Source organism: Coregonus lavaretus, assembly GCF_964263955.1.
Source record: "Coregonus lavaretus genome assembly, chromosome: 21".
Classification (NCBI taxonomy): domain Eukaryota; kingdom Metazoa; phylum Chordata; class Actinopteri; order Salmoniformes; family Salmonidae; genus Coregonus; species Coregonus lavaretus.
Genome location: NC_140008.1, coordinates 40,333,953 through 40,358,648, shown reverse-complemented (window position 1 = coordinate 40,358,648; position 24,696 = coordinate 40,333,953). Strand labels below are relative to the sequence as shown.

The window sequence follows — 24,696 nt, the reverse complement described above, 5'->3', positions numbered from 1 at the left end:
GGTGCCTTTTCTTTTTGAGTAAATTGTAGAGTTAACACCCATGACTGTATTTGTTAGTGACAGCGACATGGTTATTGAATTATTTCCTTTTTAAAGGCCTGTTGCTTTCACCAAGTGAGTTCATGAGAGAATGTTATCATTAAAATTTAACTTTAAAAAATATTACATATATCATAAGGCCTTAAGTATTGGCCTAGTTTTACATAGTGGTGTTATTAAACTCCTGGTTTACAAGCCACATCAGGCCTGCAAGTCACATTATGCTGGCTTTCAAAGTGATGTGTAATTCCTATTGGATATCCAACAGTTGGAATTTATATTCACCTGCAACCTGCATTCAGAATGAATTTCAGTGTTAGGAAACTTCATAAGAAACACTACCTAAACCATTTAAACCGCAACAACCATTTCAGTAACAGGTGCAATACATCTAACTGCTTGGATTAGTTTAGAAAAATTTATGTTATTTATCTTTGTGTAGCATAAAATTAATTAATCCATACTGTAAATGTACATGCAAAAACAAAAAATATACCCGCATTAGAGCATGCTGGGAAATATTATAATAATGTGTGTGGTTTAGTTGGGACTGTTTTACTCTCCACAGTGTAAAACAAAAACTCTGGTTATTAACACCAACACTGGGAATTATTTTATACAACTGAGTGTTAGTTTCACTCTTACAGTGTGAATTTAACTCCTGAATCAACACTAGAAATGTTACACTGAAAAATCAACACTGGCCAATTTGCTGTGGCATAGGTGGTTACTAGGACATCCCTGCATGACCTACAGCTCTTGGCTTCTTAGAAGCAGGTTATACAAGAATACATTTGTCTTCATTACTGTACATTACACTGCAGTCCATCTCTCTCTCTCCCTCCCTGTGTATGTGTGTGTGTGTGCACCTGATAAAGGTCATTGAGCTATTTTTTACCATATTTAATGACTAGTGCAGCCAAGGCCAAATGTAACTACACTATAATGGACATTACAAATGTCACATTAGCATAAGGGACATGGAGACAGGGAGTAGGGAGAGAGAAAATGGTGATAAGAGCAAGAAATGGAGGGGAAGAGAGAGGGAGGGGGGAGGAAGAGGGAGCAAAACAGGGGGGGGATAAGAGAAAGATATGGAGAGAGAGAGAGATGAGGAGAGGGGGTAATACAAATGGGAATATAGGGACAGTTGGCTTTTATCTGATTCAATGGGCCATATACAGTGGGGAGAACAAGTATTTGATACACTGCCGATTTTGCAGGTTTTCCTACTTACAAAGCATGTAGAGGTCTGTAATTTTTTATCATAGGTACACTTCAACTGTGAGAGGCGGAATCTAAAACAAAAATCCAGAAAATCACATTGTATGATTTTTAAGTAATTAATTTGCATTTTATTGCATGACATAAGTATTTGATACATCAGAAAAGCAGAACTTAATATTTGGTACAGAAACCTTTGTTTGCAATTACAGAGATCATACGTTTCATGTAGTTCTTGACCAGGTTTGCACACACTACAGCAGGGATTTTGGCCCACTCCTCCATACAGACCTTCTCCAGATCCTTCAGGTTTCGGGGCTGTCGCTGGGCAATACGGACTTTCAGCTCCCTCCAAAGATGTTCTATTGGGTTCAGGTCTGTAGACTGGCTAGGCCATTCCAGGACCTTGAGATGCTTCTTACGGAGCCACTCCTTAGTTGCCCTGGCTGTGTGTTTCGGGTCGTTGTCTTGCTGGAAGACCCAGCCACGACCCATCTTCAATGCTCTTACTGAGGGAAGGAGGTTGTTGGCCAAGATCTCGTGATACATGGCCCCATCCATCCTCCCCTCAATACGGTGCAGTCGTCCTGTCCCCTTTGCAGAAAAGCATCCCCAAAGAATGATGTTTCCACCTCCATGCTTCACTGTTGGGATGGTGTTCTTGGGGTTGTACTCATCCTTCTTCTTCCTCCAAACACGGCGAGTGGCGTTTAGACCAAAAAGCTCTATTTTTGTCTCATCAGACCACATGACCTTCTCCCATTCCTCCTCTGGATCATCCAGATGGTCATTGGCAAACTTCAGACGGGCCTGGACATGCGCTGGCTTGAGCAGGGGGTCCTTGCGTGCACTGCAGGATTTTAATCCATGACGGCGTAGTGTGTTACTAATGGTTTTCTTTGAGACTTTCGTCCCAGCTCTCTTCAGGTCATTGACCAGGTCCTGCCGTGTAATTCTGGGCTGATCCCTCACCTTCCTCTTGATCATTGATGCCCCACGAGGTGAGATCTTGCATGAAGCCCCAGACCGAGGGTGATAGACCGTCATCTTGAACTTCTTCCATTTTCTAATAATTGCGCCAACAGTTGTTGCCTTCTCACCAAGCTGCTTGCCTATTGTCCTGTAGCCCATCCCAGCGTTGTGCAGGTCTACAATTTAATCCCTGATGTCCTTACACTGCTCTCTGGTCTTGGCCATTGTGGAGAGGTTGGAGTCTGTTTGATTGAGTGTGTGGACGTGTGTCTTTTATACAGGTAACGAGTTCAAACAGTTGCAGTTAATACAGGTAATGAGTGGAGAACAGGAGGGCTTCTTAAAGAAAAACTAACAGGTCTGTGAGAGCCGGAATTCTTACTGGTTGGTAGGTGATCAAATACTTATGTCATGCAATAAAATGCAAATTAATTACTTAAAAATCATACAATGTGATTCTGTCTCTCACAGTTGAAGTGTACCTATGGTAACAATTACAGACCTCTACATGCTTTGTAAGTAGGAAAACCTGCAAAATCGGCAGTGTATCAAATACTTGTTCTCCCCACTGTATATGACATTTTCATGGAGGAAATGCAATTGTGTCATTAACTTATTATAGATAAGTGTGTGTGTATTACATATGGTGAGTGTACGTGTGCATGTGAGTGGCTGTGCTTGTGTGCACGGTGAGCCTGTCCTGATAGGAGAACCATTTTTGGTTCCAGGTAGAACCCTTTTTTGGTTCCAGGTAGAACCCTTTTGGGTTTCATGTAGAACCCTCTGTAGAAAGGGTTCTATATGGAACCCAAAAGGCTTCTACCTGGAACCAAAAGGGTTCTGCCTGCAACCAAAAGGGGATCTTCAAATGGTTCTCTTATGAGGACAACCGAATAAACCTTTAAGGTTCTAGATAGCACCTTTTCTTTCATACGAGTGTAGCTGCGATGAGACAGGGAGAGAGGGAGAGAGAGAGAGGCTGCAATCATTGTACCACAAATAGATGTCTGTCTGCAGACGGAGACTGAAAGGAAATTGCTGTGACATCCTCTCCCTCTCTTTCTCTGAGGTTTGGAGCACAGTGTCACTGCAGACGGAAGTGTTGTGTTGATTACATTATTCAACGATCTCAGAGCGACCAGAATTGGACAACCTGAGTGACAAGCTATAACAGCCAGGTTGAAATAAAATACAGACAGAGCTGGTAAACAACCTGAGTGAAGTGAAGTCTGTGTTCTATTCCTGGAGAAGTAAGCAAACAAACACACCTGTTGTCACAGGATGACTAACCCAGCTCCAAAGCACACAGCGGGATGTCAGTGATACAAATGGGTTTTTGCTACCTGCCCTTGATGGAAGATCTAAAAAGCCTGCCTTGGCTGTTGCTGAGGTGTTCCAAAGAGGGATTGGCAAATTTACAAGAAGCTAGTCCTCTAATGGAAGTCTGAATCAATGTTCTTTGTAGATAACAAGCATTTCACTGCACCTGCGGTAACATCTGGAAATCTGTGTATGTGACCAATAAACATTGATTTGATTTTAACAGTCTTGATCCTTGAACCTTATCATAATCATCATTCTTCTTCATCACCACCATCATCATCATCATCATTATCAGCAACTCTCCCACACATTCCACCAGTTAGTCAAGTTTACCGATATGTGTGTGTGTGTATGTAACCCCCTCTCCTGTCTGTTTGACTCATCTGAAGACGCTGTTCATCCTGACAGCAGCCCCATGAGGCGGCGCCCGCCCACACAATGCATTCTGGGAAGCAGACAGAGTGTTTGTATTCTGCAGTCAGTGGAGGGGGTCCTCTCTCCTGGCTCTCTGATTATTAATAAAACAGGAGCCATTTTCAGAGCGGCAGCCTGAGTGGTTCAATGTGTGTTTGGGTGCCGTCCTAAACGTTTTTGGGGGATTTCCAGTGTGTGTGTGGGGTGGCTTTTTAAAATGTTATTTCCTAGGGCCCGAGACTTGATATGTCCGGCCTTGCACCGCAGAAGTCATAGTAAAACTGTTTGTATGCTATTTTTATCGCACTCTGAAGTAGGAGAACTTGTTCTGGTATTTTATGGGGGTCCCTGATGAATTTGCTATCACAAAAGGTGTCCCTGAGGCAAAAAGGTTTGGGAACCCCTGGTCCGACACACTTGCACCTCACTACAGCCAAAGAACTCAGAGAGTATCATTGTGTACTGTAACAGAGCAACATGGTGAAGAGTCGTGCTGTGACAGATGGATGCCCTGTGGCCACAGTCTGATGATGACGATGTGCCTAACATGGCCATGACATGGCAGGGTGGCGTCAGATGAGGATTGTGTTTGCATATGGTTCTTTAAAAAAAGTTTATTGCAGGACGGTTGGCTGGTGGTTGTGTGTGAGTGCATGCGTGTGTGTGTTTGTGTGTGCGCACATGAGCATGGTTTGTCGGGTTAGAGGGGGCACCGTGTGGAAGCTGGTTAGGATCAGCTGGTCACCCGTGATCAGAGCAGTGGCTGGTGTTTATCCACAGCTGCGTTGGCACAAACAGCCTGGCACACACACCACAACACAGAGACAGAGAGACGGGCATCAGGGGAAGGAGGGAGACACACACATGCGAGTGCGAGTCTCGCAGACACATACATGTACCAGATAGGCCTTCACAAAGGTGACACCTCCCTGCCACTAACACTAAACTACACACAATTTCATAAAACATACCCCTATCATTTTCTTCCAGTTTCACAAACCTGAATCGCCATTCCAATCCCTCGCTGAGTCTATTCAGTATGCTCTCTCTTCAGTTCCCCGTCTCCACTTTGGCTCTCAGTATGAAGAGGAACAGCATGAAAATAAAGCTGCCTCAACATGCTGTCTCCGTCTCCACACGACAACCTGTAGCTTCCTAGAGCCTTATATTTATTTAATAGGGTATTTATTCCTAGTGGCACAGATACATTCCGAGGGCGGTGTACATTGGGTAGATAGGGTAGGACACAGGTCAAAATTATTGTCTTATCAGAGCAAGGACTCACTTTACTACCATATCATGCTTGTTAGTCCATCTTGTCCGTTTACTATTAGCAAGCACAGGACAGTGTTGGAGAATATTACCATTGCTTAACCTTGAGGGGTCTGTTTGTGTGTGTGTGTTCCTTAACATAACTAGTCTGTCTCTACCCTTAACCAGTCTGTGCTAACATTTGGTTCCTTGGAAGTTGTAGGAACGTATGTTTTTGGTTTCACATTGGTTGTGGGAACGAAGCCATACGTTTCCAGACCGGTAAAACTGAACGTTTTTTAAATGGGTATCATACATTTATACATGTGGCCAGTCCAGACCAGCCCCAGACACAGGTTGGCATTTGAAGGTCATCCATTAGCATGATGTCCCTGATGGTATTAGCTCCCTCCACCATCACAGGACTGACGACATTAATTAGACTACAAAGCAGAAAACGAACATGCTAAACTGTCTTTGTCATCAATACTGGCACATAAAGGCTAAAGAGAAAGAGAATGAAGAGAAGAAATGAAAGAGAAATGAAAGACCTCTTTGACAGTGTGTCAAGGTTGGAGAGAAAAGGATGAAAGAAAGAAAGGATAGAAATTACACTTAAGATCATGGTCTGGCCAACTGACTTTGATGATATGAGAAACTTGTTAGCAGGCTGCCATGAGAGATGACATACATGTAGGTCCTGATGGTACCAGGTACTCACATGCCATTGATCAAAGCGAGAATACAGATCTGACCAGGGTTGAATTTGAACAACATGATAAGGTTTTCGCTCATCATGTGTATTTGTAAAGTGGTTTGCCATTGACAGACAGACGGGCCTACCACGCATTCAACCAGATGTAGAGCTAACACCAGACATAGTAACACAGTTGTTCTCTTGTGATGTGATTGTTGGTCCAGCACATGAAAACACATACATTTCCCATGTCATGGCTCGTGTAAATTTGACTCACCGCCTCAATTCGGTCTTATGTAGCAACATTTGAAATTGTGTTTTTTACATTGGATAAAAGTAGAGACTCAGAGCTAGAAAATGGTATATCATCAACTGCAGTTGAGGAACAATGGGAAAGTAATTCTGCTTTGAAAGTTGATAAACTTGTAACCCTTGAATGTTTTGGGACACCTACTGGAGAGCTCTTCTTTGTCTACACCCATTCAGCATCGTTCACACCCTCTTAAGCCTTAGCCCCACCCATCTCTTTAATGATTCACATGTGAGGCCATGTGCTAAACAGAGTGAGTAGTGTAGTAAACAACCAAATATGTCAAGACTAAAAGTGGTAAAAGTAGTAGACTACAATAAGGAAAAACTCCATGTAAAAATACACTTCATCTAGTCCTTGGCCTATATCCTAATCTGACTTCGGTGCAGGTCATGTTGTTCTTCACATTACCGTCTCTGGTAAACACACACTATATCAAATAAAATCTAGGTTTATTTGTCACATGCACAGAATACAGAAGGTGTAAACGTAGATTTGCATAGTAGCAATATCAAAAATAGAAAGTGTCAATATAAAAAAATATTTAAAAACCTGGCAATGCCAGTAGAGAAAGAACAAAATAATATACAACATGTACAAGAACAATACCAATAACGATATCAGTGATACTGGTGATAGATGATGTAGTTATATGCATACAATAAGGGGTAAAGTGACTGAGCAGCAGGTTAAATAAATAGAAGCAGCAACGTATGGCGTGTGTGTTAGGAAAGAGTCATGTGAATGTGCATAGAGGCACTGCAGATAGTCTGGATGACTGGGAACTCGCCCCCAGTGATGAACTGGTCTGTCCACACCACCCATGAACCATGGAATCTATATTTAGGGAGCCTGTTTCTGTCCTGCCCTTGACTTTGGTGCAGGGCATGTGATGTCCATGGCCTCTTCGTCACAAAACTCCCTGATCTTCTCAAAAAGATAAGTTTGTCTAGTTGTGTCCAGTCCAGGTGGGGCTTGTACAGGCAGACCATCTATGGGAGGAAGGACGTCAGCGTTGCGCAGCAGCTGAAACCTGGTCCCGACTGAGTCCGAACGCTCCTTGCGACAACAACACCAGGCTCCAGAGCATCAAAGCTGTTAAACAGGAAAATAGAGAAGCGATTACAACCTTGCATTACATTCATTGACCTCCCAAGTTTAGATAATAAGAATAACCTCACACAATGCAATGAAAATTATATTCACATGAAGTGCCTGGTACTGCTTGATCTGTGGCAGGTGGTCCACAGATTCCTGAAGGAAGACAGCCCGACAACATGTACCTGAAAAATAAACAGAAACATACAATAACAGTAGTGCCAATCATGTTGGAGGTAAATGAAATAATCAAAAGATGTGTTGTTTATGCTTTACATACCAAGTGTTGTCATCGATTCCTTCTAGAGACGCCACACCACTGCTTTTGTCACATGAGATGGCAGCAGCTTTCCACCAAAGTGTTTGTGTCCTGGGTGGCGTCCTGGTAATACTATTGCATTATCCTCTGCATAGTTGTTGATGAAGTTCACACCTCACTGCAAGTCCTCATGCTTCAGGTGTAACCGGTTCTTGCTTGGGCCAGTTCTCTTTTTGCTGGGAGGCATTAGACCATTCTCCTTGTATGACTGGTGGAGGAGAGTCAGGCGTGGTCTACTGATACCGAAAGACAAATTCCAGATACAACATTTTAGCATTATTATACAATAGATGGCCGTAATCACCGCCAGACACACCTGGCAAACTTGATGGGTCATGTAATCATCTGGCGAAGTGGAGTCTTTTGTTTAGACATGTAGCTAGCTAGCTAAACAATGAACCATAATCCCAATCCATAGAGTACTAGCAATACAAACCGATTGTCATAGCTAGCTAAAGCTAACCAACTAGGTCCAATGTTAGTTAGCTAGCTAACATTAGGCTATAACTAGCAATGCAAATAGCTTTCTCAGATAATATTACTACACAGATCATACATGTAATGTTAGCTAGTGAGCCAGCCAGCTAACGTTAGCTAGCTAGCTAACAGTACGCTTTAACTTGCAATGAAAACAACTTTCTGACTAAATTAGAAACGTATAATATCTGAAAATGTAGCTAGACTCTTCCCTTATACATGGATGAACATTTTAATGGTTTTTCATTTTTACATCTAGCCTACAGTAACATAAACCAATGAAAATGGCATTATGTTCTTAGAATTTCTTTGGGGGGGATCCTAATGTTACCTAAGACATTCATAAATGCAACTAAATGATAATTTTTCAGATAACATATATGAAATGTATTTAGAGTGTTAGAATGCTGACGTCCAAAAGACACGTCATTGGCTCGAAGTGGGGTCCCTCAAAACACGGCATTTCTAGTGTTAAATGGCGGCTTACTCTTGTTCTCTCACTTGCGTCTTACAGCAAAAGGTTCACCGCCGACCCTCCACCTCCCCACCGCCACCAACTGAAGGCCCGTCATCGGAACCTCTTTCTCCCAGCAGGGGGGGGGGGGGGGGCTTCGATGCCAGCTGCCCCACATAGGCCTACCTGCATCACAGCATCTGGCTCTGAGGATCACCCCTCGGAGAAGAGGCCATTCCCCAAAATATTTTAATAAATGTTAACACTTGCATCTTGTCTCTGTTGTTCCTTCAGTTAAGCCTGCCCTCGATTGAAGTTGTCATTGACTACAGAATGAAGCGGTGAGCTAGTGTCTCTGACAGTCATGTATTTTGTATGGGACGGCTCTACTACATCATCATGATCACTTGGTTCACAGCTGGCTGCCAAGTGGAGGAGATTATAGAAAGCTGATATCGACCTGGTTAGGAAGAGTAATGATTCAAATGAAGCTAATGGACAATGTGGCTGTGTATGTGTATGTGTTTGTGTGTAGTCTATCAGACTATCTACAGTATCAGACACCTCATCAGATAACGGGGTTTGGTGTACACGATGTTCCCACTCACGACTACCCTAATTAGGTTTCTTTCCTTATTTTTCCTCCTCGTTTCCTTCATCTCATCTGCCCCAATCTCAACCCATCACATTCCTGGGCTGTCCTCCTCTCTGCCAACCCCTCCATTCTCCTCCTGATGTGTTATGATGCTCCATATTGAATGCTGTGTGAAACTGGAGTACATTGTGTAGAGGGGTTTATTTTCCTCTTCACTTCCTGATGCATTATTCACGCTTAATTTACAGAGATGTCCCCCACGCATGTAGGTGCACACACGCACACAAACACACACAAACGCTGAGTCATTCCATCAGTCGTCCGAATCCAATCACCTGTTTATATCTTGTCTCTCTCCCATTAATCAGCTTGTTACAGTCACTTGACCACCTCATTGACTAATGCTTCCATCATACTATATGTTACCTGTTATCTTAAAGGTGCACTATGCAGACATCGCTCTGCCATTTCCTGGTTGCTAAAATTCTAAAATCGCTCTGCGGTTGCTCAAAATTCTAATAGTTCACCTAATTTCAGTTTATGCGACAAAACAACCAAGTATAGCGTAGAAAATCATTGTACAATCTAAACCGCTGTGAAATATATTTTCTATAACCAAAAATATTGCATTTTCAGCTGTTTGAATCCGGTGTACAAAAGCAAAAGTAAAAGATGCAAAACATGAAACGTAATAAAAGGCAAGCATAGAAATAGCGGTAATTTACCGGTCTTATATGAGCTCACTTGTGCTGAGGTGGAAGGGGTGGCAATATCTGAGGTGTGTCCTAAAAAAAAGGTGCGCCAAAGTGCCAATTTCAGGCAGCGCTGGTGGAGATACATTATTTAAGACCAACCAAAAGCTGGTCTTAGCGGTAAGGCATTTGGTTACGGCCTGGATTTGGCCGGCGGAGGCGCACGGCAGCCTAATCAATAAAATAGCCTATCACCAATGTTATATTAAAATATCACTTTTCGGAACAGGAAAACAGTCAACACCTTTTTCTCAGTATATTGGATATTATTTATTTCCAGCTCCTGTGAAAAGTACAGACTCATTATGAGCGATGCTCATTGAATAAATGATGTCAGGAAGCCTTTTCAGAAACTTCAAGTTGTTAAAAAGTCTGCTTATTGTTTTTCGTTTAATTTTTTGTTTAACTGTTAAATTGAATGTCAAAATGTAGATTTCCGCCTAAATAGACATACCCAAAAGTAATTATTTATCATGAAAGTGGCATAAACAATACCTAGTAATGCTTATACTGCCAGTAAGTGGGGACCCTACAGCATGGCATTAGCCTTAAGAAGGAGAGAGAGGGAGAGGTACCATGGAGAGAGAGGTGATAATGGCTTAGAGCAGCTAACGATTCTAACGATGATGCCGGTCTCCAGGGTACATCCTGATCCCACCATACATACACATACTGTATATAATACTCAGGGGATGGATGTGTGAGTTCTCTTGCATAGTTAACAGCCTCGCACAGTGTGTATGTATATGTGTGTGTGTGTAGAGGAGAGAGTTTGTGTTTAGAGGTGGGATAATTCAGAGAGAGGGATAGAGTGTGTGTTTTCATGGTAGGAGTGTGTTTGCATTACCATTTCAAAGAGACTGTTTAAGACTGTGCATTGTACTGCATCATTACTGGAATAAGTAGCCTAGGTGATGTGGCTGTAAGGCAGAATATAATACCATCCTGGTAAGCATCTCTCTCACACGCACACGCGCACACACACACACACAGTAATATAACACCTCCCTTGTAGGCATAGCAATGTACAGTACCAGTCAAAAGTTTGGACACACCTACTCATTCAAGGGTTTTTCTTTATTTTTACTATTTTCTACATTGTAGAATAATAGTGAAGACATCAAAACTATGAAATAACACATATGGAATCATGTAGTACCTAAAAAATTGTTAAACAAATCAAAATATATTTTGATATGTCAGTCAATTAGCCCATGTCAGCTAAACATTTTTAGATTGCTACATTTGTTTAGCGGCCAGCTATCGAAACTTGTTATCATGGTCAAATTACCGGCTGGGGGGACCCATTGATTATTTTAGTCAGTCTCACTCAGATATCATATTAAAAACGGCAAACAATTCTCTCCACCCTATGGCAAAATGTGTAGAATTGCAGGAAATTAACTTGAAAACACCTAATTTTCCTCTCCGCCCCATGGCAAAATGAGTAGAATTGCAGCAAACTTGCTTTGAAACAGCAACATTTTCTCTCCGCCCCATAGCAAAATGTGTGGAAATGTTTTCTAGTGTATTTGAAGTTTAAACAGGCTGGATTTTACCTTACGAAAATGTATCTACCCTTACAAAAATGTCCATTAATTATAATCCACATAATAATTCACATTTCCTGTTCCTGTAGAATGATTTTCCATCTGTAGCAAACTGGCTCAAATTAAGATCCTATATCTGTATCTGCTACTGCATGCTCACGTATGGACGGCATGGAAAAGCAGTTACTCCTGGAAAAAGTGATATTTTGAAATAGAGGTAATCTCTTCAATATTAAGAGTTTGGCAAAGGTAAGTGTTTTGGAAACCTCCGAATCTGCTATTTCTGATACTACAGTGCATTCGGAAAGTATTCAGACCCATTGAAATGTTCCACATTTTGTTACGTTACAGCCTTATTCTAAAATGGATTAAATAATTTTTGCCCCTCAGCAAACTACACACAATACCCCCTAATGACAAAGGGAAAACAGGTTTTAGACATTTAAAAAAATATTATTTACATAAGTATTCAGACCCTTTGCTATGAGACTCAAAATTGAGCTCAGGTGAATACCGTTTCCATTGATCATCCTTGAGATGTTTCTACAACTTGATTGGAGTCCACCTGTGGTAAATTCAATTGATTGGACATGATTTGGAAAGGCACACATCTGTCTATATAAGGTCCCACAGTTGACAGTGCATGTCAGAGCAAAAACCAAGCCATGAGGTCAAAGGAATTGTCCGTAGAGCTCCGAGACAGGATTGTGTCAAGGCACAGATCTGTGGAAGGACACCAAAACATTTCTGCAGCATTGAAGGTCCCCAAGAACACAGTGGCCTCCATCATTCTTAAATGGAAAAAGTCTGGAACCACCAAGACTCTTCCTAGAACTGGCCGCCCGGCCAAACTTAGCAATCGGGGGTCTTGGTCAGGGAGGTGACCAAGAACCCGATGGTCACTCTGACAGAGCTCTCGAGTTCCTCTGTGAGATGGGAGAACCTTCCAGAAGGACAACTATCTCTGCAGCACTCCACCAATCAGGCCTTTACTCTAGAGTGGCCAGACGAAAGCCACTCCTCAGTAAAAGGCACATGACAGCCCACTTGGAGTTTGCCAAAAGGCACCTAAAGACTTTCAGACCATGAGAAACAAGATTCTCTGGTCTAATGAAACCAAGATTAAACTCTTTGGCCTGAATGCCAAGCGTCACGTCTGGAGGAAACCTGGCACCATCCCTACGATGAAGCATGGTGGTGGCAGCATCATGCTGTGGGGATCGAGGGAAAGATGAATGGAGCAAAGTACAGAGAGATCTTTAATGAAAACCTGCTCCAGAGCGCACTGGACCTCAGACTGGGGCGAAGGTTCACATTCCAACAGGACAATGACCCTAAGCACACAGCCAAGACAACACAGGAGTGGCTTTGGGACAAGTCTCTGAATGTCCTTGAGTGGCCCAGCCAGAGCCCGTACTTGAACCCGATTGAACATCTCTGGAGAGACCTGAAAATAGCTGTTCAGTGACGCTCCCCATCCAACCTGACAGAGCTTGAGAGGATCTGCAGAGAAGAATGGGAGAAACTCCCCAAATACAGGTGTGCCAAGCTTGTAGCGTCATACCCAAGAAGACTTGCGGCTGTAAGCGCTGCCAAAGGTGCTTCAAGTACTGAGTAGTTATGTAAATGTCTTATCAGTTTTCTATTTTTGTATAAATGTGCAAAAATGTGTAAAAACCTGTTTTTGCTTTGTCATTATGGGGTATTGTGTGTAGATTGATGAGGGGGGAAAAAACAACTTAATCCATTTTAGAATAAGGCTGTAACGTAACAAAATTTGAAAAAAGTCAATGGGTCTGAATACTTTCTGAAGACACTGTATATATACAGTACCAGTCAAAAGTTTGGACACACCTACTCATTCAAGGGTTGTTCTTTATTTTTTATTTTTTTACTATTTTCTACATTGTAGAATAATAGTGAAGACATCAAAACTATGAAATAACACATATGGAATCATGTAGTAACCAAAAAGGTGTTAAACAAATCAAAATATATTTTATATTTGAGATTCTTCAAAGTCGCCACCCTTTGTCTTGATTGCACACTCTTGGCATTTTCTCAACCAGCTTCATGAGGTAGTCACCTGGAATGCATTTCAATTAACAGGTGTGCCTTGTTAAAAGTTAATTTGTGGAATTCTCTTTCCTTCTTAATGCGTTTGAGACACATCAGTTGTGTTTTGACAAGGTAGGATTGCTATACAAAACGATGTTTTCCCCACATAATGAAAATCACATTGTAGTTTTCACAAACAATACAATATTAGTCTATTTTCTGTGTTATAGCCTAACTAGACTATATGGCTATAAAGGCCTGGGAAAAGTTGTGTAATTTAAATATAACCATTTTAAGCAACTTTGGCATGCGAGACAAGACACTGCGAGATGCAGATTACCAAGACATACGCACAAGGTTCTGCCTGCCATTCTACTCTTTCCCTTTTACTGGCCTGTCTGCTCTTTATCTTCACTAATGATGCCAGTGTGTGTTCAGTCTTCGGTCTTTTGCCTATAGAATATCCTAGTTTATTCATGAGACCAATGTCGCTGGGCTACAGAGGGCCAGTCTTGCGAGCACGGGGTACTCTTCGTTGCTGAGTGGGTGGGGGTGTTTTTGTCTCATAATATTAAATGACAGTAGGCTACCGGTAGCCTGTATTGATTAGGCTACCCTTTTCAGTTATAATGGAATGTGGGCCCGTGAAAGTGCCTCGGCTACAGCATGTTTGTTTGTCTGTTAAGGTTGGCCACACTACAGCCTTTTAAATGCCGACACAAAACCTTATCTGGAGATATGAACGGCATTTTACTTGCCTGTAAAGTAAGTAATGCTGCTTCTGAAGCAGGACTAATTTCCATCACTAGGTAACCAGAAATGTCAATCAAATAATCTTGAGTTGTTGTGCGCAGCCTGCCTGCCAGCTGCCTGCACGCAACCCACTCTCTCCTAAGAAAGTACTTATTTAAATACCATGACTTACCAAGACATTTAGTAGAAAGAAAGCACATCTAGCTACCATACCATTAAAAATAACATAAAAAACAACACATCAGCACATCAATCAACAATGTTTATTGTTGTCAGGGAAACAATAGAACATTATATGCAGGAGCAGAATTCTACTGTCTGAAACGGTACAGACTCTTCTGATGCAGCACTTTTTTTAATTGTCTGAAAAGTTATCAATTGTCGCTATTGACATGTTACTGTAGTTGCGTTCTATGTCTGTAAAGGATTGCGGTAGATATAACTTCAGTGTTGGTCCCATGTTTCATTAGCTGAAATAAAAGATCCTAGAAATGTTCTATATCCACAAAATGCTTATATATCTCAAATTTTGTGCACAATTTTGTTTACATCCCTGTTAGTGAGCATTGCTCCTTTGCCAAGATAATACATCCACCTGACAGGTGTGGCATATCAAGAAGCTGATGAAACAGCATGATCAATACACAGGTGCACCTTGTGCTGGGGACAATAAAAGGGCACTCTAAAATGTGCAGTTTTGTCCACCATAGCTGTTGCCAGAGAATTGAAGGCTACTTTTTCTATCATAAGCTGCCTCAAACATTGTTTTACAGAATTTGGCAGTAACATAAAACGGATTAAAAAATTGCAGTTTAAACATTAAGCAAACATTTTCCATTTGTCACATCCCTAATGTGGAGTAGTGAGTCTGTACTGTCTACAGAGGAAAGCTTTTGTACCCACTGCACTGCAAACAGGTGTTGAAACTAACCTGCTTTATGACATCCTGAAGGTACTTAACGTTGAACCCTATGACCTTTGGGTCATAGTCCAGTGGCTGTGGATCCAAGCAAATGGGCTCAGGACTCGTCCTCAAGCCTCAACCTCTTTGCCATTATAATCATTTTTTTTCTTCCCTTTAATACTTTCCAACCCCACTACCCCTTCCCTAATTGGAGTAAACTAGTGAACAACAACGCTTAGGTCTCTACTTCCAGCTTATACATACTATATACATTTTATGGACACAGTCAATTTTAGTTTGTTTTTACTCCTGAACTTCCTCTACCCTCAACCTCTCCGATTATTTTCATGATGTCCATCCGGTTTGCTTCTATATGCCATATCTTTCTAACTGTGCTCTTTCACAAAAGCTCTCAACCTATAACCTATATACTAATTATGGACACAGTATGTTTACATTATTAGTTATCTTGTTGTTAGTTGTTATTAGTCCCATCCTTCAACTCCATTCAACACCACCCATCTATCTCTTAACACCATCCATATTGGATTTATATTTGCCATATATTTTTCAACTGTACTGTGATGTTTTACAAAAGTTCTGAACCTTTCTATTCTCATTGTCTCTACAGATTGTAAATTGAAAATATTTGTTTTTGCTAAAAGTATTATTATATTATTGATCGATTGACTATGACTTTTCAGATCACCTAGTAATGCTATCTGCACGGTTAGCTCCAGGTAAATATTGCAATCCTTTAGCCATTCCTGGACCTGTGTCCAAAAACAAGCTACAAATGGACAGTACCAAAACAAATGATCTAATGATTCTGTCTCTTCACAGCAAAATCTGCAGAGCTGGGTAGATTGTATCCCCCATATAAATAACATTATATTGGTAGCAAGAATTTGATATAATAATTTAAATTGAAAAATTTAAAGTTTTGAATCCGGCGTCGTTTTGCATATCAATTCATAAACACTATGCCATGGGATCGTTATGTCAAAAATCTCTTCCCAACTATTTTGCAATCTATATGGGACGACTGTCAATCCTTTGGTCCTAAAATGAAACTGGTATACTTTTTTATTTATCACAGTTTTCTTTAACCAATTATGTTCTTTAATGCAAGGCCGACAGACAAGTTCCTTACTTTTTCCCCCTTCCACTTTCCTCTTCCATTTTTGCGGTAATGATGCAGTTATTTGGTTGTAATTTTGGGTAGAGCAGACATTTCCATATGTTTTTGTTAGCTGTATGTGCGACATAACTCCACCAGTCCTACCGATTATATAATTTTCGAAGATTATACTAGTTTTTTTAAATCAAATAGTATATTTGAGTTTAACCACAATATTTGTTGCATTATTTGTTCTGTCGTTTCTGGAGGATTACATTTAAATTGCAACCAACTTTCTATGGCTTGTTTTAGAAATAGTGATATTTGGGAGATGATTTCCTTTTCAAATAACTGAAAGTAAGAGGTTGTAATCTGAATAAAGGGAAAAAGGCCATTCTTGGGTGAGACAATCTTACTAATTTGCTAGAGAACCAGTTCGGATTTAAGTATAACTTTTGTATGACTGAAGCTTTTAGTGATAGGTCTAATGCTTTAATATTAAATAATTTATGTCCTCCGAATTAATATGCATTATTTAAATAGGCCCGTTTAATTTTGTCTGGCTTGCCGTTCCAAATAAAATGGAATCTTTTTTTCTCATATAATTTAAAAAACTGTTCACTAGGTGCAGGCAAGACCATAAGCAAATAGGTAAACTGGAATATGACTAAAGAGTTAATCAGGGTGATTTTTCCACAAATTGACAGGTATTTACCTTTCCATGGTAGAAAGATCTTATCTAATTTTGCTAACTTTCTATTAAAATGTATTGGAGTGAGATCATTTATTTCATTTGGGATATGTATTCCGAGTATATCCACATCACCATCAGACTATTTTATTGGTAAACTACATGGTAATGTAAATTTTTTATTTTTTAGTGATCCAATACGTAATATAGTAAAAAAAAGTACATTTTAGTAGACACTCTTATCCAGAGCGACTTACAGTTGGTGAGTGCATACATTTTTTAATACTGGCCCCCCGTGGGAAACGTGGGAAATGAACCCACAACCCTGGCGTTGGAAGTGCCATGCTCTACCAACTGAGATACAGTTGTAATCCAGAGAGGTTAGAAAATGTATCTAGATCCTCTATGAGGCTGTGGAGGGACACAAGTTGTGGATTTAAAAGAAAACATGAATCATCAGCGTACAATGACACCTTTGTTTTTATGCCCTGGATTTCTAATCCCTTGATATTATTGTTGGATCTGATTTTAATAGCTAACATCTCGATGGCCATAATAAATAGATATGCCGATAGTGGACAACCTTGTTTCACTCCTCTTGACAGTTTAAAACTTTCTGAGAAATAGCCATTATTTACTATTTTACACCTAGGGTTACCATACATGATTTTAACCAATTTCATAAGAGATTCTCCAAAATTGAAATGCTCCAGGCATTTATATATAAACCCCAGTCGTACTTTATCAAATGCCTTTTCGAAGTCTGCTATGAATAGCAGGCCTGGTTTCCCAGATTTTTCATCGTGTTCTATTGTTTCCAGTACTTGCCTTATATTATCTCCAATGTATCTTCCATGGAAAAAACCTGTCTGATTAGAATGAATAATGTCCAACAATACCTTTTTTAATTCTATGCGCTATACATTTTGCTAGAACATTTGCATCACAACACTGAAGTGTAAGGGACTTCCAATTTTTTTAATGGACTGGATCTTTATATTTTCCACTTGTATCCTGTTTCAGTACTAATGAAATCAGAACTTCTTCTTGAGTGTCTGATAAGCTACCATTTACATAGGAGTGGTTAAAACATGCTAATAACGGTCCTCTGAGTATATCAAAAAAGGTTTGGTATACCTCGACTGGTATGCCATCCAACCCTGGAGTTTTCCCGGACTTAGAGTCTTTAGTTGCATCCAGAAGATCCTACTCTGTAATTTCACCTTCACATGAGTCTTTCTGTATGGCTGTTAATTTTACGTTATCAATAGAAAAGAAAATCTCTACAATTAGCTTCAGTTAGAGGAGATGGAGGCGACTGAAACGAAAACATATGCTTAAAGTACTTTGTTTCCTCCTTCAAAATATCATTTGGTGAATCATGGGTGACTCCGTCATTTGTAACCAGTTTCAGTCAATTCTTTTTGATAGCATTCCTATGTTGAAGATTAAAAAAGAATTTGGTGCATTTTCCCCCATATTCCATCCAGTTTGCTTTATTTGTATAATATATTATACTTGATCTTTCTTGAATAGGTTTCTCCATTTCTTTTTGTTTTTCCTCTAATTTATTCTGAGCCTCTATGTTACAGTTTTTATTGCTATCTATCTGTTCTGTTAGACCTTCTATTTCCTTTGTTAGTAGGGACTCTTTTGACCTAAATTGCTTTTGTTTTCGAGATGAGTACTGAATTGCATGGCCTCTAAAGGCACATTTAAAGATGTCCCATACAATAAGGGGATTTGCTGTACCTATGTTATGTCGGAAAAAATCAGTTATAAATTCCTCTGTTCTAGTTAAAAACAAGTTATCATCCAGTATGCTTTGATTAAATTTCCAATATCCTCGCCCATGTGGAAATTCAGTAAGAGTAATGTATATGCCAATTATATGATGGTCTGACTGCATTCTGTCCCCTATCAACACTTTTTAAACTTTTGGTACCAACGAGAATGACATAAGAAAGAAGTCAAGACCACTAGCTTGATTGAGTCTCCGCCATGTATATCTCACTAGATCAGGATATTTAAGCCTCCATATATCTACTAGTTCTAATGTATCCATGACATTCACGATTTCCTTAAGAGCATGAGGGTGATATTTTGTAGTGTGATTTCCTTTACGGTCCATTGAGCTATTTAAAACGGTATTATAATCCCCCACCATAATAATAGAGTCTTGAATTGCTTGCAGGGTTGATAATTTATAATATATATTGTCAAAGAAGTGTGGATCAATATTATTTGGTCCGTAAAGGTTAATGAGCCATATCTGTTTATGGTCCAATAACATATTGAAAATAATCAATCTACCTTGCGTATCTGTTTGGACAATTTGCAATTACGGTTAATTAATATCATCACCCCTTTTGAGTTTCTTTGCCCATGGGAGAAGTATATTTCGCCCCCCCCCCCCCATTCCTTTTTCCACGCAACTTCATCTAGAATTGTTGAATGAGTTTCCTGTAAACAATAGATATTATATTCCTTCTCTTTGAGCAATGTAAATATTGTTCTTCTTTTGTTAATATCTGCTAAGCCATTACAATTATAACTGGCTATACTTATTTCACCACATACCATAATGAGATAAAAGTTTCAAATCTATTTCTCATTATATATGTTTGTAAATTTACCAATAGAAAATACCATAGTGATTGAGTGTCCATATAGCTATACCATGATATTTGCATTGCTACTAAGTAACCCTCCAATTGTTCTCCACTAATTCCCCCGCTAAAGCCCCTCCCCATCCCAAGTTGGGCCGTCATCCCAGTGATTGGCATACCACCCCCGTCCCTCCGGATCCCTAGGGCCCCGAGAGGCCAGGACCCATCCATCAAAAACAGCACACAGTGCCACCCACAGAACAGAAGCAGGTCATCCGCCAAAAGCATTTCCAATGCTCTCACCTCAATATATATATATATATATATATATATATATATATAGCTATTTAAAAATATATATCTATTCAAATTTCTTGCTTATCTTATTTTCCATTATTATCAATGAATATGCGTAATAATGTCGGCAGTTCATGCGTAGGATTTTAACCTATAACCCGGATTGCCATTGTATTACAATACATTTTTGACAAGCAATTATTATTTTAGTAAACAATTATTGTGGTTCATCCTATATTCTCCCTAACATCCTTACCCCCTTGCAACAGATGTGGGATAAACACACACGCACATACTCTAACACACTCAACCCCTTTCCTCCACAATCAACCAGACATTTTTGCTTCAATTACCTGATCAAGGAGGCGCCGCAGAGCCTTCCTGAGCCCACAATTGTTGGGAAAGACCAGCAGGATATCACCAGCATCTATTTTCAGAAGGTCATCCACTGTGACAGCCTGGCCTGGAAAATAATTAACAGTTAGCTCCAAAGCTGGCTACCCTAGATACCAATACCAGCAAAATATGTTTTACATCGCCTCTTTCTCTTAACGTTTGCTAGCTAGCAAACTTATGGCCGCTAGCAACTCCAGTTGTGTCTAACGTTAGTCAAACTCACTGTGAAGAGCGTCAGCAATTTAATGATGGTTCTCTGCCAAACTGTCCTTCCATGCATCTGCTGTCAAACCAATGTACTTCTCACAGGTCCTATAACATGGACCAAAATACTTCAGTAGAAGCAAGTTAACTATTGTCTAACTTAAACAAAAATGCTCTTTAGAATCAGAGGCAGACTAGCAAGTTAACTAGCTAACTGTTACCTAGCTGGCTAGTTAGCTAGCTAGCTAACATTAACAGTTAGGTTGTTAGCTAGACGTCAACTGTCGCTCACTAAAACCATATTCACATTCACGAGGAGATCTGTTCGCGCTCATGAAGTCACTAGTTAAAAAAAAGTGCAGTGCCATCATTAGTCAAAGGGATGCTGTATTTTTAAGCGCCATATGTTCTTTAAACGGCACTTAATCTGAACATTTAAGGATAAACAAAAACAATCTCAATTAATGTATAACTAAGGGCATGCTCCATATATCCCTTAACCACTCCTTAAACCCAAAAAACAAGGGAGTTATCAAACATTTTGTAATAAGGTATTATTAAGGATACGTTTCCTGATATCCTTGATATGCCCTTAAAATGAAAAATAAAGGGCAATGACCAACAATTGAAATTAAGGTATGTTTAATGGGTCCCCTTTTGCCTTTTAAAATTAAGGAAAATTTAAGAGGCCAATTGTTTAATTCAAGGATGATTTCATTCATATTAAGGGGTCATAGCATGTTTTAAGGGAAAATTAAGGTACATTTAATACTAATTTAAGGCAGTCCTGTTTCCTAGTGTGTGGGCGGCAGGTAGCCCAGCGTTTAAGAGCGTTGGGCCAGTAACTGAAAGGTTGCTGGTTCGAATCCCTGAGCCGACTAGGTGACAAATCTGTTGATGTGCCCTTGAGCAAGGCACTTTCCCCTAATTGCTCCTGTAAGTCACTCTGGATAAGCGTGTCTGCTAAATGACTTAAATGTAGGGTGCTTCACATTCTATAACTCTCTCTGGATTTATAACGCCTACTTTGTGTGAGTGACCCGTGTCCTGCCCTGCTCTGTATCCTTGTGTAGTGTTGTTGTGCAGTGGTATAAACACTAAACCCCCGTCTGCCTTTGCGTTGTTGTGACATTTGAGAGGCGTCGGGTGGGTCTGTCGCTATGGTACCGAGGTGGCTGATGGCTTCACACTCTGTCTGCTCATGGTCCAGGTCATTAATCACACACAAACACACTGGCAACATCGTGCATTTATATATGATGTGTGTTTCAGGGTTTCTGTAAGGAAAATGTGGCGCCACAGGACATTTGAGAAATTTACTGGACCAATATGCATTGGGTGCATAACCTGATTAGGGCGTCCACCCACGGTGCTCAGAATGACAGAAACCACATTTAGATTATGGTGATTCATATTAACAGAACATGTAAGTCAATGATGCAATGATGTGTTTTCCTTCTTACCGAATTCTGATGCGCACTTTGAAGATGTTAGAATAACTGTCCACATTTACTTTTCCTCAGCCAACAAGATGAGTAACGAACAACAAAATCACTAGCCTATGTCAATCTACTATCCCCCTTGGTAGAAAAGTTTACCTATTCTATTGGTCAGCTTGTCGAGAAAGAAATAGACTATTCCAAACTGACTCTGGGACAGTTGTGGGACGATAGATCCCAAATTCATACCACCAGTACACTCTAAAAATTAGGGGTTCAACAAGGGTTCTTCTAAGATCCTCAAAGTTCTTCGAAGAACCTTAGAGTTCTTGGCACTGAGAATTGCCCCCAAAAGGTTATTCTAAGAACCCCATAGGAGGTGGGGTTCATCGAGGAACCTCCTTAGTTGGTGGGGGTTCTTGCAGGAACCTAACTGCCCAAATGAACATTTGGATTTGACTTTGAAAGGACATCAGGTGCAGGCACTTAGCTGAAAAATGTAAAGATCTCCTCAATTTAAGGTAAGGTTTGTCCATTGAATGATCTAAATTTATATATTTTCATATTTGTGCAAATTGACACAATTCAATGGATATCAATCAATAAAGAGGTAAGAATATGTAGGCTATAAGATTATGTTGAAAGCTAGCTGTATTGGGTGCAGATGACTGAACTGCTCACTTTTGTGCCTGTGTCTGCAGGTATACAGACGAGGAGACATACAAAGGTATGTCTATTGGTATGTTATTCAGATCACATGTACCATCCTCCTCCCTTACCTCTTCAATGAAAATTCCATAGGCCTCGACATTATGGACAAGGTATGTGTATGAAAACCATTATCAAAACAGTTTCTTTCATTCAGATTTACCACAAATACCAAGGTATGGATACTGTCATGTGCATGTTTTGTTAATCATCTATATAATTACTATTTTTTGGATTCACAGACGTCATCCTCCCTACACCTCTGAATATAACAGGAAACCTGTTTGATCACCATGCACTGCAAAATCATTCTGGCTATGGATACTGAGAACATCAACACATCAACACATTAACATCAACACGCCAAAGGATATATCCATTGGACTTGGGGCTCTGTTTTGAGTTTACCTCATATTTAGATGTTTTACTTCTGCTTTGCCACTAAAAATCATAATAAATACTGAGAACTAAAATATTGTGTTATTGTTGCTATTGTTATTCATAATCATAATAATGAAAAGAATAGGGGCGGGGTGGGGGGGTAGTTCATAAATGTACCCTAAAAGGTTATTCAAAAGGTTATTTGAGGATCCATTAAAAAGGGTTCTTCAAAGAACTTATAGGGGTTCCCCCACAGTTTCAATTTGAACAAACCCTAAAGGATACTCCAGGAACCTTTTCTTTTTAGAGTGTAGGCCTAGGCTACATAAAAAAAATAAAAAAATAAAAATAAAAACCTTTTAAATGTTGATAAACTATTATTTCTTCACATTATAAGCAATGCACACAAGGCAGTAGGCTAAGCGTGAATGTCTGTTCCATAATGATGAAGCCTTCCTTCTGCTATGCATTTGCTGTTTGGGACGCTGTAGCAGCAGCTCTCGCGCTTGTCTGACAGACACTATCTGACAGATTTTCAGCTCAAACGCTCTGTATCTGTATGCTGTAAGCATGTGATGAATAAGACAGCCTACATTAACGAATACGCGGCAATATAATTCCACTAAATTATGCAAATGTACCTATAGACCGATAAGCATGACCAGTCAAATGTATTGACTGGTATTTCCATCAATGAATAGGCTAAAAAGCATGATTTCGTAATGGGATTCTTTCTTCTTCTCCCGGACAATTGGCCAGCGCCAATTATATTCATCGGCTTTAAAAAATATAAAAAAATGGCCAAAAGCTGGCTATTACCGGCTAACGTAAACCCTGGTGTGTGTGTATTTTTGTTTGTGTGTGTCTGGACATTCCTATGTGAATAAGTGTTTCTGTGTTGTAAGTTGCTCTGGATAAGAGCATCTGCTAAATGACGAAAATGTAAAATGTAAATGTGTGTGTGTGTGTATGTATGTGTGTGTGTGTGTTGGTACATAAGTGCAACAATGTGTGTGAAGATGCATGCTCTTGCCAATGTGATTTACGACTCCAGTCACATCCTAAATTGATGCAATTGAGAGTGTCCTGTAAGATTGAGCGCAGTGTCATGCAATCTCACTCCATCCTGTTAGGGACTAATAGAAGACCTGTATCAAATCAAATTGTATTTGTCACATGCACCAAATACAACAGGTGTAGACCTTACAGTGAAATGTTTACTTACAAGCCCTTAACCAACAATGCCGTTTTAAGAAAAATAAGTGTTAAGAAAGTATTTACTAAAATAAACTAAAGTAAAAAATAAATGTATAACAAATAAATAACAGTAACGAGGCTATATACAGGGGGTACCGGTACAGAGTCAATGTGCGGGGGCACAGGTTAGTCGAGGTAATTGAGGTAATATGTACATGTAGGTAGAGGTAAAGTGACTATGCATAGATAACAAACAGAGAGCAGCAGCAGCATAAAAAATGGGAAGATTTCTGGCTCCCAGGTGTCTTTTATACAGGTAACGAGCTGAGATTAGGAGCACACTCTTAAAGGGAGTGCTCCTAATCTCAGTTTGTTACCTGTATAAAAGACACCTGTCCATCGAAGCAATCAATCAATCAGATTCCGAACTCTCCACCATGGCCAAGACCAAAGAGCTCTCCAAG

At 40.0% G+C, this 24,696-nt stretch overlaps 1 protein-coding gene across 1 annotated transcript in view; it reads left to right on the top strand.

The window, feature by feature from the left end:
- LOC311149253 (uncharacterized protein) overlaps positions 1-22,983 on the top strand; it is a 34,756-nt gene extending 11,773 nt beyond the window's left edge. The window contains exons 2-3 of the mRNA XM_084186357.1: positions 22,648-22,767; positions 22,897-22,983. Coding sequence (XP_084042483.1) covers positions 22,648-22,747 — 100 coding nt within the window. The 3' untranslated portion in view covers positions 22,748-22,767; positions 22,897-22,983. The remainder of the gene's footprint in view (positions 1-22,647; positions 22,768-22,896) is intronic.
- Positions 22,984-24,696: the final 1,713 nt, after the last annotated feature.